General features: G+C 38.2%; 1 protein-coding gene across 3 annotated transcripts in view; it reads right to left on the reverse strand.

The window, feature by feature from the left end:
• Positions 1 to 22,882, reverse strand: part of HERC3 (HECT and RLD domain containing E3 ubiquitin protein ligase 3) — a 112,226-nt gene that overhangs the window by 17,735 nt on the left and 71,609 nt on the right. For all 3 annotated transcript variants that reach the window (XM_023252940.2, XM_023252941.2, XM_003985179.5), the window contains exons 14-23: positions 22,321 to 22,510; positions 20,377 to 20,540; positions 20,131 to 20,244; positions 14,317 to 14,340; positions 14,136 to 14,225; positions 12,751 to 12,921; positions 10,939 to 11,082; positions 9,408 to 9,574; positions 6,748 to 6,814; positions 6,171 to 6,253 (exon numbers count right to left, since the gene is read on the reverse strand). In XM_023252940.2, the coding sequence (XP_023108708.1) occupies positions 6,171 to 6,253; positions 6,748 to 6,814; positions 9,408 to 9,574; positions 10,939 to 11,082; positions 12,751 to 12,921; positions 14,136 to 14,225; positions 14,317 to 14,340; positions 20,131 to 20,244; positions 20,377 to 20,540; positions 22,321 to 22,510 (1,214 nt within the window). The remainder of the gene's footprint in view (positions 1 to 6,170; positions 6,254 to 6,747; positions 6,815 to 9,407; positions 9,575 to 10,938; positions 11,083 to 12,750; positions 12,922 to 14,135; positions 14,226 to 14,316; positions 14,341 to 20,130; positions 20,245 to 20,376; positions 20,541 to 22,320; positions 22,511 to 22,882) is intronic.

Here is a 22,882-nt window from a genome sequence, read left to right on the forward strand (position 1 = left end):
TTACCTTAAGGACCGGAAGGCAGCTCTGACCTGTTGCTAATGGCAATAGTAGAGTTAAATAAACCTTAATGTAATATTAATCATCCTTAGGGCCAGGCCAACCAAAAGAGAAAATCAAAATAACATATTCACATAAGAAGTCAAAGATTATCTTAATAGAAGCAAAAAAAAAAAAAAAAAAACCCTAATAAAACTCAGTATTTATTTCTTATCTCTAGAAATAAGAGACTTGTTTAATATTTTTCTAGGTCCATCTAGTAAAAAGAAAAAATGAATGAAACAAATAAGGAGTGTAATTATTGGGGAAAATTTTTTTGCATTCATGTAATTATGTACAGAAGACCCAAGAGAATCAGCTGAAAATTATTAATACTGAATATGTTTGAGGAATTGACCAGCTGCCGGATAAATATACAAAAGCTATTAACTATCTGTAGGTACTAATAATGATCAGTATAAATGAAGACACTTTCAGAATAGAAAGAAGAAATCAAAATATTTATAAAAACCTCTAACAAAAAATACGTATAGCCTATGTGAAAAGGAAAAACAAAGAAAGAAACATTAAGGTCTTTGGATGGTAAGATTGAATATCACAAAAGTGACAATTATGCCCAAATTAACTTTTAATTTATCACAATCAAATCAAAACCCAAACTGAATCTGGACATTAATATAATTAACCTAATGTTCACCTGTATGAATAGCTAAGGAAACCAGCAATATGGAAACAATTCAAGCTTTCACCTTAGAGTGCAGGTCCCCCCCCCCCAAAATTTTTTTTAAGTGAAGAAAATACATTATGTATTTATCAATTACTGGGCAGGGGAAGGCTGAGATTAGTAATATAAGACCAAAAGAAGTAACAGACATGACAACACACAAACTAATAAATTATAAAAATTTAAACACAAGCACTCCACATTTCCAAAAGCAAACAGGAGTCCAATTTACAAAAAATAGTCTTAATGTAATATAGAGTTCCTACAAATCATACGAAAATCATTTAGTCCCAATACAGAAATACATACAGGACATCAGCAGACTACTTTAAAAAGAGGAAATACTGCAACCCTGCCTGGGGCAGAAAGACATATCCCAAGAGGGCAGCACTAGGTTGACCAGGGCTCCAGCGAGGTCTGGAATACATGCATTCCCAGCCGAGTGCTCTGGCCAGCAGTCTTTCTTCCACTTATGGTAAGACTTTAGCTGTAGGGTTTTCTAGCTACTAGTCACACCACTGTTGGCCACTTTCCCAGGATACAGGGATGTTTACGATGCCTTTCACCAATGTCAGTCAATTTCCACCGTTTCCCAACTGAGTTGATCTTTACCCTCTGTTTCCTGCACTGCTCATTTGATAGTTTCTCCGACAGCCATAAAACTTGGATGTTTACGTCTAGCAGGATACCCTGCCTTTAAGATGGGTCAAACATTATCACTCAGAAACCATTTTTAATCCATTACATGCCCAAATTTGTCACTAAAGCACAAAATAACCGGCAGAAAGAAAAGCAACATGCATTACACATTCAATTCAGTCTCTCAGAGCATTACGCAGAAAAGTGTTGCATCCTAAGCATGACACAGCAGTTCTCCCTGCCTGAGAGTTAACACTCAAGGCAGACACAGAGACACATTTGCACGTGCACACAACATGTACACAAACATTTTTTATTGAGGAGAAAGTCACATAACATAAAATTAACCATTTAAATGAACAATTCAGTGGCATTTAGTACATTCACAACATTGTCCACTTCTATCTAATTCACAGTAAAATGCATCAAAGCTGTGCAGAATATGTAAAGTAGACTATGTGTGGAAGAAATGCAAAATTTTACAAATGCAATTTATTATTTTTTTTAGGAGAATACTTAGTGCTTATAAGGATTAGGTAAAATGAGTACTCTCATACACTGATGATAATGTATAACGTGTAAGTTGTATATAATTCATTAGCAAAATCAATTTAGCAAAAACATTTATCAACTGATTCAAAATGATATACACTAATTCAATTTCATCCTTGGGATATTATCTATTAAAAAAGCAATTTTAAAGGCAAACAAAGAAAGCTTTATACACAAAAGAGGCTTGAAAAGTCTTATTAAAAATGAAGGAGGAAGGAGAGAAATAAAAAAGAACATAGAAGCCAAATACCCCAAAGTGAGAGAACAGAACACACACATTCACAAGGCAGACTGTGTAGTCATTATTAAAGGTATCCATGAGGGCTTTGTAATGATATGCTAAATATAAGCATCGTCTCAAGCTAAGTTTAAAAATTCAGACATATAATTTTACACATATATAGTACATTTTCACCTAAGCCAACTTTGTTTTTTTTTAAACTGCATAGTGTTCCTGAAAGGAAAACAGCAAACTCTTCTAAGTCATTTTTCATACTGGGTTAGGGAGGAGGTGGTGGATGGAAACTCAAGTTCTGGTCTTGGCATCTATGGGGCAATGTGCTGACATTTATGGAGCACAGGCTCTCACTCAAAATGCCTGGCTTTGAATCCTGCCTCTGGCCCTGAATCCTAGATTTCTAGCTGTGTAACCTTGAACAGTTACTTATGCCTCTCTGTGGCTCATTTTCTGCATCTGTAAAGTGGAGAGGATTACATCTGAAGTTCTTAGTATAGTGCTGGACAAATATTAAGTACTCAAGAAATGTTACTAGCGTTTTAACCATCTGCTATTCCCGTAACAGCCCAATGCAAATACAAGGTAGATCTTAAAGATTACACCTCTTAGAGACCATCTGAAGAGATCAACTCAAGTCTTTGAGCAGTCCTAACTTCAGTAGATGTTAAGGACCTGGAAGTGTTTGTCATGTATGAGTTTTATTCTCAGGTTCTTTCTATGGAATCAGGATGCTCTTTGGAGCACCTACTTTAAGCCTGGCATGCCTCACTGTGTGATCTTTTTACTATGCTCCCCATCCCTTTTTTGATATGACAGAAATGAGGGAAGACATCAACTGCATTTAATTTGACTACATTAAATTGAAGTCAATTTGGGGGAATCTAGAATGATACATACATTTTTCATTAATGGTAATAACACCATGTTACACAGTATGAGAAATACTTAACCATGAGTGGTCCTTATCCAGATGTGATTACCAGCTGTGGCAAGATTTGGCTAGGGTGTAGCCACCAGCAATCACCCACGGATATTCTTTTACTTGGATGCTTGTAACTCATTTGCCTGTCTGAAGCTCTTATCCAAGGACAGAATGCAATTTTAAGACCAAATGGAATACAATAAATTATGGATTAAGAATTGGTACCTTTCTGGCATTTTCCTCCAGGGCAGCGGTGACAGCAAATAACTAACTGGTAAGTCAATAAAAATAACTTCAATGTGAGCAGTATCTGTGTACTCAACTGCCCAAGTTAAAATCCAGAAGGTATTATTCTTATATAGTTCTTTTATCTACTTTTCTTAGACCCATCTAATAAATAACCAAAAGGACCCCAATCCTCTCTGATGAGATTATGACATATAATAGACAAAAGGAAAAAACAGCTGCAATGATTAATCTTGCACAGTTGTATGCAACATTTCTTACAAGGATCTCAAAATGTTTTACTGATACGATTTCTACTTTTGCAGCATAAAATAAAAAGAATAGAAATTCACTCGTGTCTCTCTAGTTGTCCCTAACCATGACAGTGATACTAAGTAATGTGGCAGTAATCACACTAAGTTCTCAGAAGCTTCTCTAATAGGTAACTGTGTGACAGAAACAAGGTCTGCCTCCCGACACAACTACAAAGCCATGTACAATAACGCCTAAAACAGCATGGATGAGTTCGCTATGTGCTCAATGAGTGCTAGTGACCCAGAAAAGCCAAAACCTAAACTTCACCAAAGACAGAAGCTGTTCCACACTTTAAACTCAAACACAGTATACTGGCAATCAAAGCAGGGATCCGCCACACTCTGCCCGGCAATATTTAAAACCATAGCAGTCGGCATTGTACAAAGACTGGAACACTTCTGAAGCTACTTTTTAGAACGTCATGGTAATAGAATAATGGAGTTTCACAATACAAGTGAAAGAATGATGTGGGTTTCCTTCTTTTTACTCTCTTAAATTTATGTATTATCGTTCCTTTAAGGAAACTGTGTGCCATCAACATCCTTATTGAAAAATGTGTTGTAGGAGCATCCCTGAAGTCAATTAGAGTCAAACAAGTGCAAAGGAGGAGGACAGGAACGCACATGCCTTGTAAACAAAAGCACGTTCTTCCACACTGACTCAGCACCACTCTTGGGCTTAAGCATTGTCCGTGAGTGTGTATGTGTCAGCAACAGATATAAACAGTGGAGAAAAAAAAGAAGAAGAAAAAAGAAAGTGTCCCAGGAACCTATTTCTATCATGCAACTCCTTTGCTCACAAACCAACAGTGGTGTCTTACTACCTGCTGAATGAAGTCCACACCTAATTTCCAAAGACTTCTACAAACTAACCCCCAAGGCTAAGCTAGTGTGAGTCCTCCAAATGAAGTCCCCCAGCAATGCCCCCCACGCTCCACTCAGTCACTGTTCTCTCCCTGAAATAACAACAAAGATTTAGCCACCACTTTACGGAGCACCTTTCACTTTTTACTGTGGTCTCTGCCTCTATCTGTTATTCAATCTTAGTAGGCTTCCTAACCTAGCTCTATGCTGTATCTGTCCTCCCAGGTGCACAGGTACGTCTGTCCCAAGTTGATTTCTCCGAACTCCTTTAGATTCAACCACCCAAATACGGTTGCATGTGAGAACAGCTTACACCCTAAACAAACTGTGTTATATTTCAGTATTCCTGCGTAGCTTGTCTCTGAACTATTCAATCCAATTGTTGATTCAAAGAAATGTCTATTGAATAAGGACAAATAGTGGGTGACAGAGAGAGAAGCAGACACACGAAGAGAGAAAAACTCACCCAGAAAGAGAGAGGGAAAAAAAGCAGAGACAAAAAGTACTTTAAGAGAAATGCTTTTATAAAGATATGAAAGAGCTGTAAGTCCCAACTGCGTCGACTGCAGACTACATCACAAATCGCCTATGCCTGCACTAGACCACTGCCCAACCCAGTATATCAAACAGAGAGCTTTATGATGACTCATCATAACATAAAGACATTCTGAATGTGCCCCTCCTTGGGCCTCCTGCCTAGCCCATTGTTAGCTTCTAAAAAATGATGCACACATTATCTTGTCTGAAACCTGATACAAAAGCTCAGACATCCTTTGAAAAACTAAAGGCAGATACCTACATACATAGGTTATAAAACAATCATCAAAACTAAAAGAGAAATCTCCTGGGCCAAAAACTCCCCTCTATGATCTGCCATAAATTTCCTAATTCTAAAAATATTATCAGATTATATGGAATATATAAGCTGTTGTTTTGGGTTTTTTTTAAGTTTATTTATTTATTTTTAAGAGACAGAGAGTGTGAGTGCACATAAGCCGGGGACAGGCAGAGAGGGAGACAGAATTCCAAGCAGGCTCTGCACTGACAGCACAGAGACCGATGCAGGGCTTGAACTCAAGAACTGAGATCATGACCTGAGTTGAAATCAAGAGTCAAGACGCTTAACCAACTAAGCCACCCAACTGCCCCTATAAGCCTGTTTATATATTTTTTAAAAAGTGGATCATAAGCTGTTAACAAAATACCAATGTTATGCAGATAACAAAAGGACAGTACTTTTAGCTCCAAGAGATTCTTACTGAGTTTTGGTTGAAACCCCTACCTGACATAAGAGTAGCCTCTATAATAGGTTCCTGGAGTCAAGGTTATTTCATCATCTGAAGCCACTTTTGTTGGGCACTTACTTTCCCCAAAGGTGAGGCTTCCTAGTCTGGAAGGCTAACATGACAGAGAAGGTTACTGAATGTTACATGAGACCACACGATCTTCTAGCTGTCTTTAAAAATGTGAAAGGATGCAAGAAGAGGTCTGGTTTTTTAGATCTACAACAGTTATCTCCTGAATCTTGGTCTCGTGCTTCCTCTAATATTAAAAATTAATTACAATCTGCAAATTCTTGCTCTGTTACCCTTGCTTCCTCTGCAGAAGGGATTAAGGATTAACTTCAATCTTGGTCTTAAAAGTGCAGAGAAATAAAGTAGCAACATCTACAATAGTCCGAGGTCAGGACTAACCTGTTTTCCTTGCGCACAGTCACTTTGTCTCCCCCAGGTATCAGCTTCTTCTGTTCAATCACTCCATAGCTTTCTCGACAAATCTATATTTAAGGAGGGAAAAAAAGAGATATGTCAATTGTGTACACCACTTATCTTTCTAGAATCCAAATGATTGTGAGAAGCTTTAGGAACAAATGTAGCTCAATCACTACTTATAATACAGAAAATTCTTGGGAAAAGAGAAAGAACCTGATTCAGAAAACATTGGCACCTTAAAAGATATCCTGTGTTTTAAGACATGCAGTGGCCAATAAATGCAATCAAAGAGAAAATGATATCAATTCCAGAAATCTATGTATCAAGAGTAAAGAGGATTAATGTTTCAGTAACTTTACACAGATGAATCATTCACTCATGTATTAAACATATTTACTCAACTCCTTTAACACTCAAGACACTCTAACTAAAATAAAATTTGTTCAGAGGAGACCCTGAATTTATTCTTTGATTTGGAGAAAAACTAAATGTTAATTATGACTTGTGAGCACAATGAAAGAGAATGCCACAATCAGAAGTAAACTGTGGAAATCCTTACTGTGAAATTGAGGCAGAAAGTCTCCTCAATATCTTCCCCAGGGTAATCTAAAAGTTCTTGAAGACTCCTAATCATAGAATAATGGAGAAATGAAAAGAGGCAAGTTAGATACTGCAACAGGGTTTCTACCTCAGTCATATATCCAGATTGTTTACAAGGAAAAACTAAAAGAAGATTCTAGGACAAACATCAATCCAGGCTGACAGAAAATTGTGTTACTTATACCTGAAAAAAAAAAAAAATATGGCAGTAGACCTGTAAGACATTAATTGTTCTCTTTTCCCACTGACAAGTCTTACTGGATTTGTGAAGAAACGATGATGGATTTAGATCTGACATACCTGTGTTTATTTAACCCTGGTATTGCTTCGAAGTCCATATGAGAACATGGTACTGCAGTGGCCCTACACAATGTCTTCATCCACATGTATTAGAATAACCTTCCATCATAAAAAAGCCACAAAGTCACCTCATCTACGTAGGAATCGTAATGGCTTACTTGTTAATGCAAGGGGCTCTGTATGGTAAAGACACTCTAGTGTCTGTCATACTAAAGAACACAAACATGTACCCTGAAAACAAGAATATGTTTATGCCAGTAACGTTCACATCCTAGCTTTCAAGAGAATACATCCTTGTAACCAGACCTCATTCACACTTTCTTCTTTAGTGAGCTCCAAGTCTGACAATTCCATCAAGAGTGGCCCAGGAAGAAAATTCCTAGTGTGGAGTTTAAATCCACTCCCAGTTAACCACCCAAAATCATTACTTGAAATCTATCCTGGGGCGCCTGGGTGGCGCAGTCGGTTAAGCGTCCGACTTCAGCCAGGTCACGATCTCGCGGTCCGTGAGTTCGAGCCCCGCGTCGGGCTCTGGGCTGATGGCTCAGAGCCTGGAGCCTGTTTCCGATTCTGTGTCTCCCTCTCTCTCTGCCCCTCCCCTGTTCATGCTCTGTCTCTCTCTGTCCCAAAAATAAATAAACGTTGAAAAAAAAATTTTTTTTAAAAAAGAAATCTATCCTTAGCCAGGCTGGCAAAGTATATAGCACACACTTCAACTACTCTCTAGCCTTTTCCTTCAGTTACCCCCTGCCAGGGTCTCCTCTACTATTTTTTTCAAACTCCTTCTAAAGTTTTCTCTTCCTCTCTGTGCACCCATCCCTCCTATCCTTTATGGTTTCTCAGTGGTAGTGTCCAACACAGGTGGTGTGGCATTCTCATTTCCAGAGGGTACCTTAGAAATCACACTTCCTCTGTCTCCATCTTAAAATCAGTACTCTTTTCTAGAAAAGAGGATGTTCCTTCCTATTGAAGCCAAAGGATTATACTGTTTACAAAAATCCAAAGAAACAAGTTTTTTAAAATATATGTGATCTTATGCTAACTAAAATCAAGCCAGAAACACTCAGAAGAAAAGGGGTTTTTAAAGCCAGAAAGAGAACAAAAAAAAAATATGGTTCCAAAGGGTGCCTGAGTGGCTCAGATGGCTAAGAGTCCGGCTTTGGCTCAGGTCATGATCTTGCAATCTATGAGTTCAAGCCCCGCATCGGGCTCTATGTTGACAGCTCAGAGCCTGGAGCCTGCTTTGGATTCTGTGTCTCCCTCTCTCTCTGCTTCTGCCCCACTCATGCTCTGTCTCTCTCTCTCTCTCTCTCTCAAAAATAAATAAACATTAAAATGGGTATGTATATATATGGCATATATATACATATATATGGCTCCACTACTCTGGAAAACAGTCTGGCAGTTCCTCAAAAGACTAAACGCAGAGCTTCTATATGGCCCCAGTAATTCGACTCCTAGGTATACACCAAAGCGGAATGAAAACTTACATCCACACAAAAACTTGTACAAGAATGTCCACAGTAGCATCATCCATGATAGCCAAAAAGTGGAAACAACACAAATTTCCATCAACTATTAACTAATGAACGGATAAACAAAATGTGATATATACCCATGCAATGGAATATTATTTGCCAATAAAAGGCAATGAAGTACAGGCACATGTTATAACATGGATCAACCTTGAAAACATGCTGGGTTTGAAAGAAGCCAGACACAAAGGACCATAGATTATATGATTCCATTTATATGAAATATTCAGAACAGGCAAGTCTACACAGACAGAAAGTTAGGTTAGTTCTTGTCTAGGGCTTGGGGATGAGAAGACGGGATGACAACTAAGGAGCACCAAGTTTCTCTTTCAGGTAATGAAAATATTCTACAACTGCAGTGATAGCTATACAATCTGAATATACTACAAGTCACTGAATTTATACTTTAAACAAGTACCATGGTATTTGAATTATATCTCAATTAAAAAACTTTTTTAATGCTCCCTTTTCAATACTTTCTCCCTCTGTATTTCTGGACCACGACGAGTCTCTAAGTCTTTATTTTTTGTTTAGGATAAGGAAGGTTGGGATTATTTGGTACCCCTGGGCAACTATGACCTCCATTTTCCTTTTTTCCCCTCTGCCCTTGGGGTGCCACCAGCAATGCTTCAAGCAAGGAGTGGTGCATCTGCGTCTTAAGAGTCTAGCCCTATGTCTTGATAAGCTCAAGCTTGTCCGTGAGGTATTTTCAACCTTTAATCCTTGTGCCACAGGTAGCCAGAGCAATTCCCCACACCAATCTGCCTATCTTTTAGTTCTGTACCTTCCTTCAGTGGGTGACAGCTCCTTTAGATCTTCCAAGCCAGGCTTTACATTCAGTAACTTCTTGTAGAGAGCCAATGGGAAGTGGAGATCAACCACTGTGGAGTTGTAGATAGCTAGTCCACAGGTTATGCCGATCAAGTGAAACCAGTTGTGCTCTACAAAACACTTTTCAATATGCATACAAATGTGTTAAAAAGAAAGGCAGTGCTTGCAGCCCTCCAAACACTCTGCCATTTACCTCAGAATACTTTCGATATAAAAGAATAAAGACCCCATTAATATTTAGTTACCTTCTGAAGCAGAGAAACACCCTGACAAAAGTTCAATTATCCCACCAAAAAATTCAATGCAAACAACGTTAAGCATTTACAGCTCCATCTAGAGACAGAGACAATAGCATATAATCTTCTGAAGCAATGCTATCCAATAGGACTTCGTGCAATGATGGAAACATTCTACTCCGTACTATACAATACTGTAGCCACCAGCTACATCCACTGAACACTTGAAATGTGGCCAGCACAACTTTGAAAATAAATCTTAAATATTACTTAATTTTTTTTTAATGTTTATTTATTTTTGAGAGACACAGAGCACAAGCAGGGGAGGGGCAGAGAGAGAGGGAGACACAGAATCCGAAGCAGGCTCCAGGCTCTGGGCTGTCAGCACAGAGCCTGACACAGGGCTCGAACTCATAGACTGTTGAGATCATGACCTAAGTCGAAGTTGGATGCTTAACCAACTGAGCCACCCAGGCTCCCCATTACATATTATTTAATTTTAATAAAATACGATTTAAATTTAAGTGGCCACGTGTGGGTAATAGTTACCTTTTTAGAACAGTGCAGATCTAGGGAGAAAACTCCAAAAGGAAAAAGAACTAGGGATGCCTGGGCGGCTCCGTCAGTTAGCATCTAACTCTTGGTTTTGACTCAGGTCATGAACTCACAGTTCGTGGGTTCGAGTTCCACATCAGGCTCTACACTGACAGCACAGAACCTAGTTGGGATTCTCTCTCTGCCCCTCCCCCACTTGTTCTCTCTGTCTCTCTCAAAATAAAAAAAAGAAAAAAAGAAAAGAAAACAAGAACTAAATTATAGTCTGGTTAAAAACGGATGCCATTGAAAGTTTAGCTCTTCTACTGAATTTCCAAAAATACAGTGTGTGCATGTATCTGTAGAAGTACTCACACACATACATACCACTGTTATTATTAAGCTAAGACATATTTGACTACCACTTTCCACATGTCATAAAACCCATTTCTTTATCACACTGTGTTCTTTTTACCCTTCAAAGAGTAACAAAACCTGGGATCTTAACTACTAGAAAGGGAAATGGGGCTGATGAGTGACAAAACATGAGATCTTGGCAACAAGTGAAATATGAAGACTAGATACGCTATTGGATTGTTTAAATTATCTTTGTTATGCTCCCCTTGGCAAAGTCAGAAGTCAGGAGATCGGTCTGACCACAAAAAGAAAAGTTTAATTCAATCCATCTGTTTAACTGCAATATCACTAACTTACAGTATCTGAAAACCACAAGAGATTTGAATCCTGATAGTAGGTAAACATTCCGTAGATAGGATTCAAAAGTTCTTTTAACAGTAAAAGAAAGAACTCCTTTGTGACACCGCCAGCATCCACTGCTTCTTCGCCATCAAAGATTACCTTAAAATAATGAAAGCAGAATTAATACTTCAGGGAACTCTTTGACGTTTTATCTTTTTTTTTAAAAGCAAACTCCTTCCAAAGTCAGGACAAAGGAAGGGATATATAACAGACAATACATTGACACAATGAACACTGCAAGGTGTATCTACTTATTAGTAACAAGGCACTTACACACAAAATTTTTCCTAGGTACTCCAAGGGATACAAAGGAAGTCAGAAGTTTACCATATGTCCATGGAAAGTTTACCATCTATTTGGGGCAGTGAGGCAAATATAAAATAATCAATTGAGAACACATTTTATTTTCAAAGAGTCAAATATACTGAGAGGTAAATGTTTTGGCACATAGAGAAAAGCAATGATTAATTTGGATAAAGGAACACTTTCTGGAAAAAAATCTTTCTCAGTGGGGCTCCTGCAGTAACTGATGCTTATGGAAGTGAGGAGGGCATTCTAAGGAAGCACAGACCTGGGTTCTGTGAGAGGCTATAAACAGATCTACATGGGGCATCCTGGACCCACAATGACCATCACAGTAACAACTGCAGCAAACCAACAAATGAGATTCATTGAGAGTTTGTTACATGCCAGCACTTAAACTCTATTAACCTAATCCTCAGAACAGTCTGATGCATAGCCATTACTATTATCATCTCCATTGTACAGGCAAGGGCTCAGAAACAGAGCTAAAAATAGCATTTGAGAAAGTGTACCCTTGTGGGTGAGTTCAAAGTTGCCAAGAGCAGGACAAAAGAAAAGGTAGAGAAAGACACTAGGACCCCGATTCTATGTATGCCAGCAGAAGATTTAACTCAGACATGCTACAAAGCAACAAGTGTCTCATCTGAATTACTAATTGAAAACAGGGGCAAAGGGACAACCCCCCCCCACCTCGCCTTTGCAATATCAAAAATCTAACCCATAAGTTCCAGGAAGAATTCCCAGGCAGACTGATGTTACTCATGGTATGTTCAGAAAGGGTGACAATAGCATGAAGACCATCAGTCTCTTGCCTACTGCCTTTTGGAAATTGGAAATAGGAATGGCAATGGAGATCTGGAAATCATCTGCAGGGAAAGATAAATGATTTAAAACAACTTCAAATAATTCATTAAATACTAATCAAACACCTACTATGTAACCAAGAATTGTGTTAAGCCCTGGGAATATAATAAGTGGTAACAAACATGCATAGTCCATGAGGAAAAAAAAACAGTAATTCAGTAACTTCAGGGTACTAAGAGCGCTCATGATAGGTCAACAGCTTCCCAGACAATTTCACTCCTTTTTATTCTACCTTTTTCCTTCTTTCTCTCCAATCTTTGACAACCAAAGCTAGATGCTGACTTGACAGTTTTACCTAGTTGAAGCTTTAGTTTTGCTAGTTTGCTTGTTTCTGGTAGAGTTGGAGCAGGGTCACTGAAGAGAAGGGACAAAGAAAGCCCTATAATCCCTCAAGTAATCCTCTGGCATCCTTATCTGATGTTATGTTGAGATATTCTGTTTGATTTGACAAAAGGAGGTGGTTAAATGATTGCAAAATGAATGAAAGACCTTAAGAATGGCTGTACTCCGTAATTTTAATGATAAGACCTCTGCTGTTTCATCACCCCTGTTTAAAGAAAACCTTGGAAGTCATTTAGAGGAATAGAATGAAGGGCTCACTTTGAGAGGCTTTTTCAAATCAATGTCGGAATGAATGCTCAGCTCTCTTAGGGCATCTCCAACAAGATTGTTCCTGCGAACGTGAAGGACCAGGAAGGGGCTTCTGGCCAGCAGAGGCTCCAAGGTGAGAAGCATGAAGACATTCTGCAGGTTGGCTCCGTTGACTGCCACCTGGAACATCACATCGAAGAACACAATTACTCAGTGTCCTTGTAAGTGCAGACCGCAGCCGGCTGTGCCTTTGGACCTGGGGTGGTGGGGAGCAGGCTAACTGCATCTCCGTTTTGTTATTTCTAATTTTCCAAGTTGCTCATGTTTACGAAACACACAAATCTTTCTAATCTGAACCAAAAGAACTTAAATGAAACAGCTGAAGCACATGACCCATAACCAGTTCCATGAAAATGACTGAGACCAGCTAATTAAGACTGAAATAATCATCAGAGTACAAGAAACATGATGGAGAGTTGGTAAAAACCATGACTCTCAAAATAGCAGGAAAAGAAACCTAAGAACCACTTGTTAAATGGTTTTTATTCTTTGAAACTGTCCACTTTCTCTGGAAAACCTTTACATTGACAATAACATGGATAAGTCACTGTGAAAACAGATACTTATATACAGATACACACAGAAAGCAAGAGACAGATGGAGAGAAAGAGAGGGATGAACGGAGTAATAGATCTACCAACAGTAGGAAGGTAGATCTGAATTGCTAATTCACAAAATGTCTTTGTAGACTTCTCAAAATCAATTCTATTTTATAATAAAAATGTGTATTTAAAATAAATTAAATCTCTGTAACTTAAGTTTTTATTCAATAAAGAATTACCAAGCTCCATTTAATTATCACTCTGTCTCTACCAAGGGCAGCAAATGACGGCCTGCAGACCAAATCCAGCTTGCTGCCTGTTTTTGTACAGCTCTTGAAATAACAATTTTTTTTCATTTTTAAATGACTGGACAAAAATGAAAAAAAAAGAGTATTTCACATGTGAAAATTATATAAAATTCAAATTTCAGTATACAGAACATTTTATAAGCATAATGTCATGCTCATTCATTTACTTACTGTCCGTCACACTTTCTGTGCTACCACACAGATAGTTGAATAGTTGAGACAGACTGTATGGCCCACAAAGACTAAAATATTTCCTATGTGGCCCTTTATGAGAAGGTTTGTCAACCCCTGATCCAGGTAAACATGCATTCATGTATATGTGTTATATCCAACATAAAATTGCTGAAAAAATTTAAATAGTTCTAAAAAGTTATAATTGCCCCTCATCTAAATACACTCTCTCCTGTTAAGTTAAAGTTACAATTGAATGCTTGGGATAAACAAAACACAGTAAGAAGAGGAAATAATTTTTTAAATATGATACCTGCATCTGTAGTTCAGCATCAGTCTGTAACATTTTGGTCTTGGCTTGGGCATCAAAGATGAAAGGGTAGGAACAAAGTGTTACAGTATCCTAGAATAAAACATATTATTGGCAATATTACAGTGCTCCACAGAGAACAGTGCTGGATAAATATATAAGTAAATGAAAAAGGATCATTTACCTGTATTATAGATGGTCTAGCCTTCTGTATAAAGAAAAATAAAAAGTCTGTTACTTAGATTGCAAAACCTGAATTTTCTACTCCCTGCAAGTGTAAAATACAAACAACAAATCATATAACCTATCTATTTGGCCATGGAGAGAGCTAACACCATTTGAATGGCTGACTCGATTTTTGATAGAACACACCACATGTTTTGATGGGTATAAACTGAGAAAAAAATACAAAAACAATTATAAAAAATTTTAAAGACCTTTAAAGACCATTCACTGACTCCACAATTCACAGCATTAAAATAATTCTCTTATAAGAAATCTAATTCTAAAACAGGAGCTTTACAACCTTGATTTCAGAGATTAATTTTGTTGGGTAAAGTGGATGTTGCAGATTGCATTTTGTCAGCATGTTACATCTCCTTCTTACATACACACACACACACACACACACACACACACACACACAGAGTTGCTTCTCTTAGAAGAAAACAAATATTTAGAAAGCTGTCCCTAACACAACATGTGAATTAGTGCTTGTTCTACAGAAGATATTTCATCAATATGTGAATAAATCTAAATAAAATTTTGAGCAAGGGAATAATAATAAATTTTTTAAAACCACAAATGAAGCCTATCTACAAGGTCTGTCACCATTTCGGGAAAAAAAGGAAATCTTTTTCCTGAAGGTTGTCAAGTTATATAACAAACATTATTTATTGATTTAATAAAAACAAAAACATCAACAATATATATCCTGTTGATCTGTAGCAGTATTTCTAGAACAGAAAACTGCAGTCTTATTCTCAGAGATCTGAGAGTGCTCCATTAATTTTTAAAAATTCTGTGGGTTCTTTAAAATGATATCCTTAAACAAAATTAATGAAGATGCATTCTCAACAACTTCCTTATAGTAATTTTCATTTATTTTAAAGATCGCACTGGTATCATATACTTAATTGTCCAAGGGGAATGAAAAAGAAGAAAAGCAGTCTTCCTTTGTAAGTGATGCATTTGTGCCCAGGAAAAGGCCAGAACAGTCCTGGCCCGCTGCATGAAGGAAGGTTTAATAGCAGCTGAAAAGAGAATAGAGCTGAGTCATCTCAGGGCTGACAGGCCTGGGAACTCAAGCACCCAGGCCTGACAGTATGCAGTTCCTCTCCACAATGCAACTGAGGTTTGGTTTCAGTAAGATGTTTTTGCTGTTCCATTTAATCATGAGGCTCATCTGCATTTTGATTTTACAGTTTTTTATTTAATTTTTAAGATATGGTTTGGTTCTATACCTGTTTAAAGGCTATTGAATAAGAAGTATATAACTAGCTCCTTGTGTGTCTGTTTGTATTTCAATGAAATAATTTAACAGCAATTTTAATTAAAATCCATCCTGTTAATTCTTTAGAACTAGGTTCCTTTAGGGATCTTGGAACATTTCCCTAGACTGAGAAACCCGAACTGGAGAGATGATTCCAGTCCAGTGAGACAAGGTATGGAATCACACATATATAATCCAGGCTAATTTCATTCTCATCCCTACATATCTAATTACTTTGTATTTAGGAACTGAAATCACTAAAATTTTAAAAAGCCCATATACCATCAAACAGCACTCCACAAAATGATCTTCTAGTCTAGGTACCTGAAAAAAGTATGAGCAGCCTAAGGAAGCAGGTTTATTTTACAACTGGTGGCAATATTCAGAATTTTCTAATCTTCCTCTCAGAAGAGATTATTTAAGCATTATTTGCTTATTCTCAAGGATAAGAAAGATCTTTAACATGTGTTGGCCTATAAAAGCAAGATAAAGTTTTGAACACTTCAACTGTAAAAAGGACTGGGAGAGAAGTGACCACAGTGACTATAAAAACAGTTGCTGGCATTATGGCATCCTAGCTGTGAATACTTCAATACTGGTGTTTCTGTTAGGACAGCATAGTTATTTCAGACATCAATCAGGAGCTCTGTCTGCAGGTCCTGGCTCCACATCTCTGACTACCCTGTTGCCCCTCCCTGCAAGCCCTCCCAGGCACCTCTAGATCCACCTCTGCAGGCCTGGTCCCTCCCATCACCCTTTGCCTGACCCCTTCACCCCTGGAAGAGCCCAGTTTGGGAAGTAGGCCCATGTCTCTTCTGCAGAAGGAGAGCAGTTATAATGAGAGCAAGGTCACCATCCTCTCAGGTAGGTGGGCTGGCTGGAAAGAAACCCAGAACTGCCTCAGTTAGGAACCAGAGCCAAGGCCAGAGTTAACGGTCCATAAGACCCTCCTCCTTCCAGGGGAGGACCACAGTGCCAGGTCTAAAGAAGGCAAAGGAAGAAAGGGTATTTGGTCAAAAGAAGGAGCCGACCCGTATGAAGGTCTGCTTATACATCCTTGAAATCTGCTGAGAGTAGATCTTAAACATTCTCACCACACACACACATACACACAAAAGCAAACAAAATGAGTTAGGTATGTGATTGATACGTTAAGTAACTTGATCTTGGCAATCATTTCATAATGCATATCAAAAATAATCACATTGTATACTTTAAAAACATAATTTTATTTGTCAAGTATTCATCAATAAAGGTGAGGGAAAATCCACTTATTATTCATTACCATCAATTAAAAGTAACTTAAGGGGCACCTGGGTGGCTCAGTCAGTTGAGCATCTGACTTTGGTTCAGGTCATGATCTTGTGGTTCATGAGTTCGAGCCCCACATGGGCTCACTGCTGTCAGTGTGGAGCCCACTTCAGATCCTCTGTCTCCCCTTCTCTCTCTCTGCCCCTGCCCCACTCGTGCTCGCTCTCTTTCTCAAAAATAAATAAAATATTTTAAAAATAATAAGGGGCACCTGGATGGCGCAGTCAGTTGGGTGACCGACTTTGGCTCAGGTCATGATCTCACAGCTCATGAGTTTGAACCCCGTGTTGGGCTCTGTGCTGATGGCTGAGCCTGGAGCCTGCCTTGGATTCTATGTCTCCCTTTCTCTGTCCCTCCCCTGCTCACACATTATCTGTCTGTCTCTCTCTCTCTCAAAAATAAATAAACATTAAAAAGTAATAATAATAATAAAACACGGGTGCCTGGTTGGCTCAGTCTATTAAGCATCTGACTTCAGGTCATGATCTTACAGTCCAGGTTCAAGCCCCACACTGGGCTCTCTGCTGACAGAGCCTGGAGCCTGCTTCAGATTCTGTGTCTCCCTCTCTCTCTGCCTCTCCCCTGGTCACAGTCTCTCACTCTCTCTCTCAAAAATAAACATTAAAAAAATTTTAATGAAAGTAATTTAAAAAGTATATAAATTTATGTATGAAACAGGGGTGCCTGGCTAGTTCAGTCCGTAGAGCATGTGACTCTTGATCCCAGGATCATGAGTTTAAGCCCCATGTTGGGCATGGAGCCTACTTAATTAAAAAAATAAATTAATAAAATAAAATAAATTTACGTACAAAATAGCTTTAGCATTCTAGATTAAAACGCAGGACAGCAAGAAATTTAAACTTCAATTTCTAATAATACTATACCTTATACAATAAAAGAAAATTCCACAGAAATCACAAAAGGCCACACTATAATTTGACCTACTAATTTTCTATCTTTCTGTAATAACTACCTGCAATACTAAAGAAGAGATGAGCATCTGGTATTCAAGACCTATATGTGCTTACCATATGTTAAGAGAAAAAACGTAAAAAAGCTGTAGGGGCGTCTGGGTGGCTCAGTTGGTTAAGCATCCAACTCTGGATCTCAGCTCAGGTCATGATCTCATGGTTTATGAGATTGACCCCACATCGGACTCTGCACTGACAGCAGGGGCCTGCTTGGGATTCTGTCTCTCCCTCTTTCTACCCCTCCCCCACTTGTTCTCTCTCTCTCTCTCTCTCTCTCACTCAAAATAAATAAATAAACTTTAAAAAAGTTGTAGGGGCGCCTGGGTGGCTCAGTTGGTTAAGCATCCGACTTCAGCTCAGGTCATATCACAGTTCATGAGTTTAGGCCCTGCATTGGGCTCTGTGCTGACAGCGCAAAGCCTGGAGCCTGCTCCGGATTCTGTGTGTGTGTCTCTCTCTCTCTGCCCCTCCCCTGCTCACATGCTCTCTCTTTCTCAAAGATAAATAAACATTAAAAAAAAAATTAAAACAAAAAAAAATTTGTAAAAGTTGCCCACTTAAGTACCTCCATTCACAGACTTCAATCATGATAATCCAGATTTCTAACACCAGCAACTTCTTTTTCAGCGTCAAAAAGAATTAGGGTTCATTAGAAGTATTTTATTCAGCATCCAGTCACAGAAAGGGCAGATTCAAAGTCAGAAGAATTGGCTTTTATGAAACTAACTAAATTGGTGGGAAAATTGTTGAACTTCTGTGGGCCTCCATTTCCTCACCTACAAACAAAACAGCCTAAATAATTCATAAAGCTTATTTCAGCTCTTAACATTTTATTTTGCCACGACTAGCTACTTGCAAGTTGATAAAACAGAAAAGCTTCTTTTTACAATTTGTAAATTAGCATGTGAAAGCAAGAGTTCATTGCTAGCCTGCACGTTATATTTCCCATGTAAACCCATTTAGAAGATTCTAACCCATTTTTATTGAAAAGTATTTTGTTTTTTCAAGGTCAAGGTTATAATAAAAGCTTATTAAAAACACATTGCTGTGTCTAGCACTGCTCATCTATTATTTGACAAAGCAAATAATCTTTCTTAGTTAAATAAACCTTATACTCCTTGTTATTAGAAACCACTACTGCACTACTGACCTCCAAAAACTCTACAGGGAAAATACTGCCTCAATGTAGTGACGTATCTGTTAAACTGGCCAGGATTCACACCAAATGTATCTGCTACACATGACTTCACTAAATATGGTGGCCAAATTATCATTCTGTTTTCTGACCTAACTCAAATGTATACATACTCCACAGATGGGAGGTCCTAAAAAGCCTGGCATAGGTCCCAAGACAGTCTGCAATCAAACTGAGCAGCTCTTGCAGAGCCATGGTGACAGGCAGGAATCTTCAGTCCCTTGGATGGCTCATCTAACATATGCTGAGAGCTAGGTTGGGGATATGTGACATCTTCACACCCATAATCCCAAATCAGAGGTGGCCTACCGGGTTCAGGCACTGACATAAGACAACTAAAGTAAGCTAGCTACTGGAAGATGGTAATTAGCAAATGATCCTTTCCTCAATGTCAAAATCCAGTGACAGTATGGACTGTGGCACAAATAAGCCTCATCTAAAGAGCTACTATTGAACTCTAGCCAACTGGTACCATCTGGGAGGACAGGTCATGTTGCCAGATCTTCTAAGTTCCAAGAAAAACTAGAAATCCATTTTACGTATCTTGACTTTTTTATGGTAAGAGACACGTAACATAAAGTTTGCCATCTTTATCACTTTTCAGTGTACAACTCAGTAGTGTTAACTATATTCACATTATTATGCAGATCTCCAGAACTTTTTCATCTTGCAAAACTGAAGCTCTCTACCTATTAAACAACTCTCCATTTCCCCCAGGTCCCAGTAACCACCAGGCTACTTTCTGCTTCTACAACTGTGACTACTTTAGATACCTTGATTTTTAAAATGTTGGCAACTAATTAAAGTTTGTACCATTCTGGCTGATCACCCATTTATGACTCCTTATTGGCCATTTATGATGTCTCAAACACTTCAAAAGTTTCAAGAATGCAAAGCCAGCCAAAACACTGTGACATTAACACCAAAGTCAAGGACAAATTGTACAGCTCAGATTGGGCTTTTCTTGTCCTTATTTGTACTCTGAGAAAAGACTAAAGCTTTAAGAATATGCTTTAGATGAATTCTTACCATGCCTGCTTGATGCAAGAACCACATGAGGTAGTCTTCCTGAATGTCCACAAGACTGGAAATCTCAGGAATGTAAAATGTATCATATTCAACATGCTTCACTTTAAGATTTACCTGATGAAGAACCAAATGAGGACAATTAAAACCCAAACAACTGGAAAATGGCTTTCCACAGACTACCTCAGTAGAACATTTGACCCTACCATCTATTCACCCCTCTCCCCACTGGCTCCTCTCTATACTCACCTTATACAACTTCTCCAAGAGCTTGAGAGCTGCTGTAATATAATTGTTAAACAGTACGGGAATTAAGAATGTCTTTCTTCCTCTCAGTAGGTACACGACTGCACCTTTATAGAGGTTTACCAGCTTCATGAAATATTTTGGGCATACCTGAGACCACCAGTTATCTTTAGAAAGAAAGAAAAGATATGTTTCAGCATGTATTTTTGATCAATTATTTATGTCTTCTGCCTACTAGCTAAAAACTGCTCCAGCTAAAAAATAAACATTAGTCTAAAATACAGTTTCCCAAAACTGACTTTAAAAAGAATCCATTAAAGCATTTCTGGAGAGCACAAGAACCCCCTGGAGCTTTTTTTTGTAAAGCTTGATCTGGTTTTTTTTCTCAAAGACTCATTCAGAAGGCCAAGCTAAACATTCAGTTCCAAAGATCCATGTGGACAAGATGTTAAGACACATGTTGCAGGTAGGAGCATTCAGATATCATCATCTTTGCTGCCCTCAACTCTGCCTCCACCTACATCCTGTACCAGGGATGCATAGGACGACACACCCCAGAAGCAGCAGCAGTATGGAAGCCATGCCTTCCCATCAAGAGGCTTCATTAGTTGTAAAACTACTGTTTCTGTTTCTCCCCAAACTGTGCTTTCTCATAACCAGACAAGAAGGCTAGACCATTGGTTTCTACATTGTCAGAAATAAATTCAGCCATATTGAAATACTTAAAAGATGAGATGACATGATGTCTATGATTTTTAAAAAATATTTCAGCAAAAGTAAAAAGGTGGTGGTAAGGGGAACATAGAAAACAAAAAGGGCCAAATATTGATAATCGTGAATTTGTGTGAATAGGTACCTACAGAGTTTTCCACACTCTGAGATATTCTTTTAAATTTAAATTTCTTTCATTAGAAGTTAAAAACAAGTGTAAAACTAAACAACTCTGATCTCTTTGTACTGTCCTACCTGAAAAAATAAAAATTAAAATTAAAAAAACCCCTAAACGTCAGGTAAAATTCCTTCAGAGATTGCCATCTCTCTACTTCATAGCCTATTAGAACACCTGAAAAGATAGGCCACGAAGGGCTTTGATCTTAAAAAAACAAAACTAAGGACTAACATATTACTAGTGCTTCCATTATTCTTTGTTTTTATATCTTCTGCAAAGGTAGAAGCAGTATGGAAAAGCCAGTATTCCATCCTCAGGAACACAGGTCTCTTTACTTATGGGGAGACACACTCAAGTAACATCCTAGTCCATTTGGAACACAGAAGTTACTGAGTTGCAATGAACACCTAAAAAATTTACCAGGAAAAAAAAAAAAGGGAAAAACCCAGGTGACAGACTTTCTGCACTTGATTAATAAAAACATCTCAGGCGCTACTTCCATGAGACACTCTCCAATTCACTGAGGAACGGAAGGTTCTTATCTCAGCAAAGTGTCCGTAGCCTGCAAAAATCAGTGTGGACTCAACTGTCCTAAAAAAGAAAAACAGAACAAACATTTGGTAAGTCTCCACTAGGTCATTTTCTTCCTCTCCTCTTTTGGAGACCTGTGCATCACACCAAACTATTCATTTCACTCCCACCCCCTAAATTAGGTATAGGAGAAAGAGCAACAGATAGACACTAATTCTTGAGGCACTATTAACTACTAGCAAATGTAGGAAGTGAAAAAATAGTTTAAAGTTAATCTAACTTCGTGAATATTTAAAAATCAAGACGAGTCTGGCATGAATCATTTCAAATAACCTAAATGATGGTTTGATTTGCTCATACTGCAAATATGGCCAGTTAGAAGACAACAGCAAAGAAAGAAAGGTTTGAATGTTAAGGATATTAAATGGCAACAAATAGATTCTCAAATCTCAGTCCACTGAGAGCCAGTGGTCACACCAATGAAATAAAAAATACAAAACCACTGGTATTGATTTTAGCAAATTCACCTAATACTTTGCTGGGGTTTGTATCCAACCGCAGAATGGCCATTGCCAGGGGAATAGTCAATGTTATGTAATACTTGGAATCCTGGAGCAGGGGGAACTCAGGTAGTATTAAATAGATTCTCATGGCTTCAACATCTGGTGGTGAACTTGACAACTGAGGAATCAGGCAACTTTCAAAGCTGTTTAAGATCTGTATGAGAGAAAAGAATACTGAGAAATTCAAACATTGCTGAGATCTAGTTACCTGATTTCTAAATTCATAAGCTTTTCGATAGACTCTCAACTCCCACTCAGTCGGTATGCACAGAGAATCAACCATGAGCCAGGCACTAGTGGTGCTTAGGAGATACACCAATGGAATGAAAAGTCAAACATCTCCACCTGTGCAGACTTCTCTGGAAGGGCATTTCCTTCAAAAGATTTAAGCTAAAAAGAAAGCTCAAGGTAGGTCAAATTCCCGAAGTGAATATTGTAGAATTAAGATTTATACAAGCTTTATGCCTTCTTATCTTACTTACACTCTTTTGTTTCTCCTTAAAGTTGAATTATTGCAATACAAAAA

Source organism: Felis catus, chromosome B1 (assembly GCF_018350175.1).
Source record: "Felis catus isolate Fca126 chromosome B1, F.catus_Fca126_mat1.0, whole genome shotgun sequence".
Classification (NCBI taxonomy): domain Eukaryota; kingdom Metazoa; phylum Chordata; class Mammalia; order Carnivora; family Felidae; genus Felis; species Felis catus.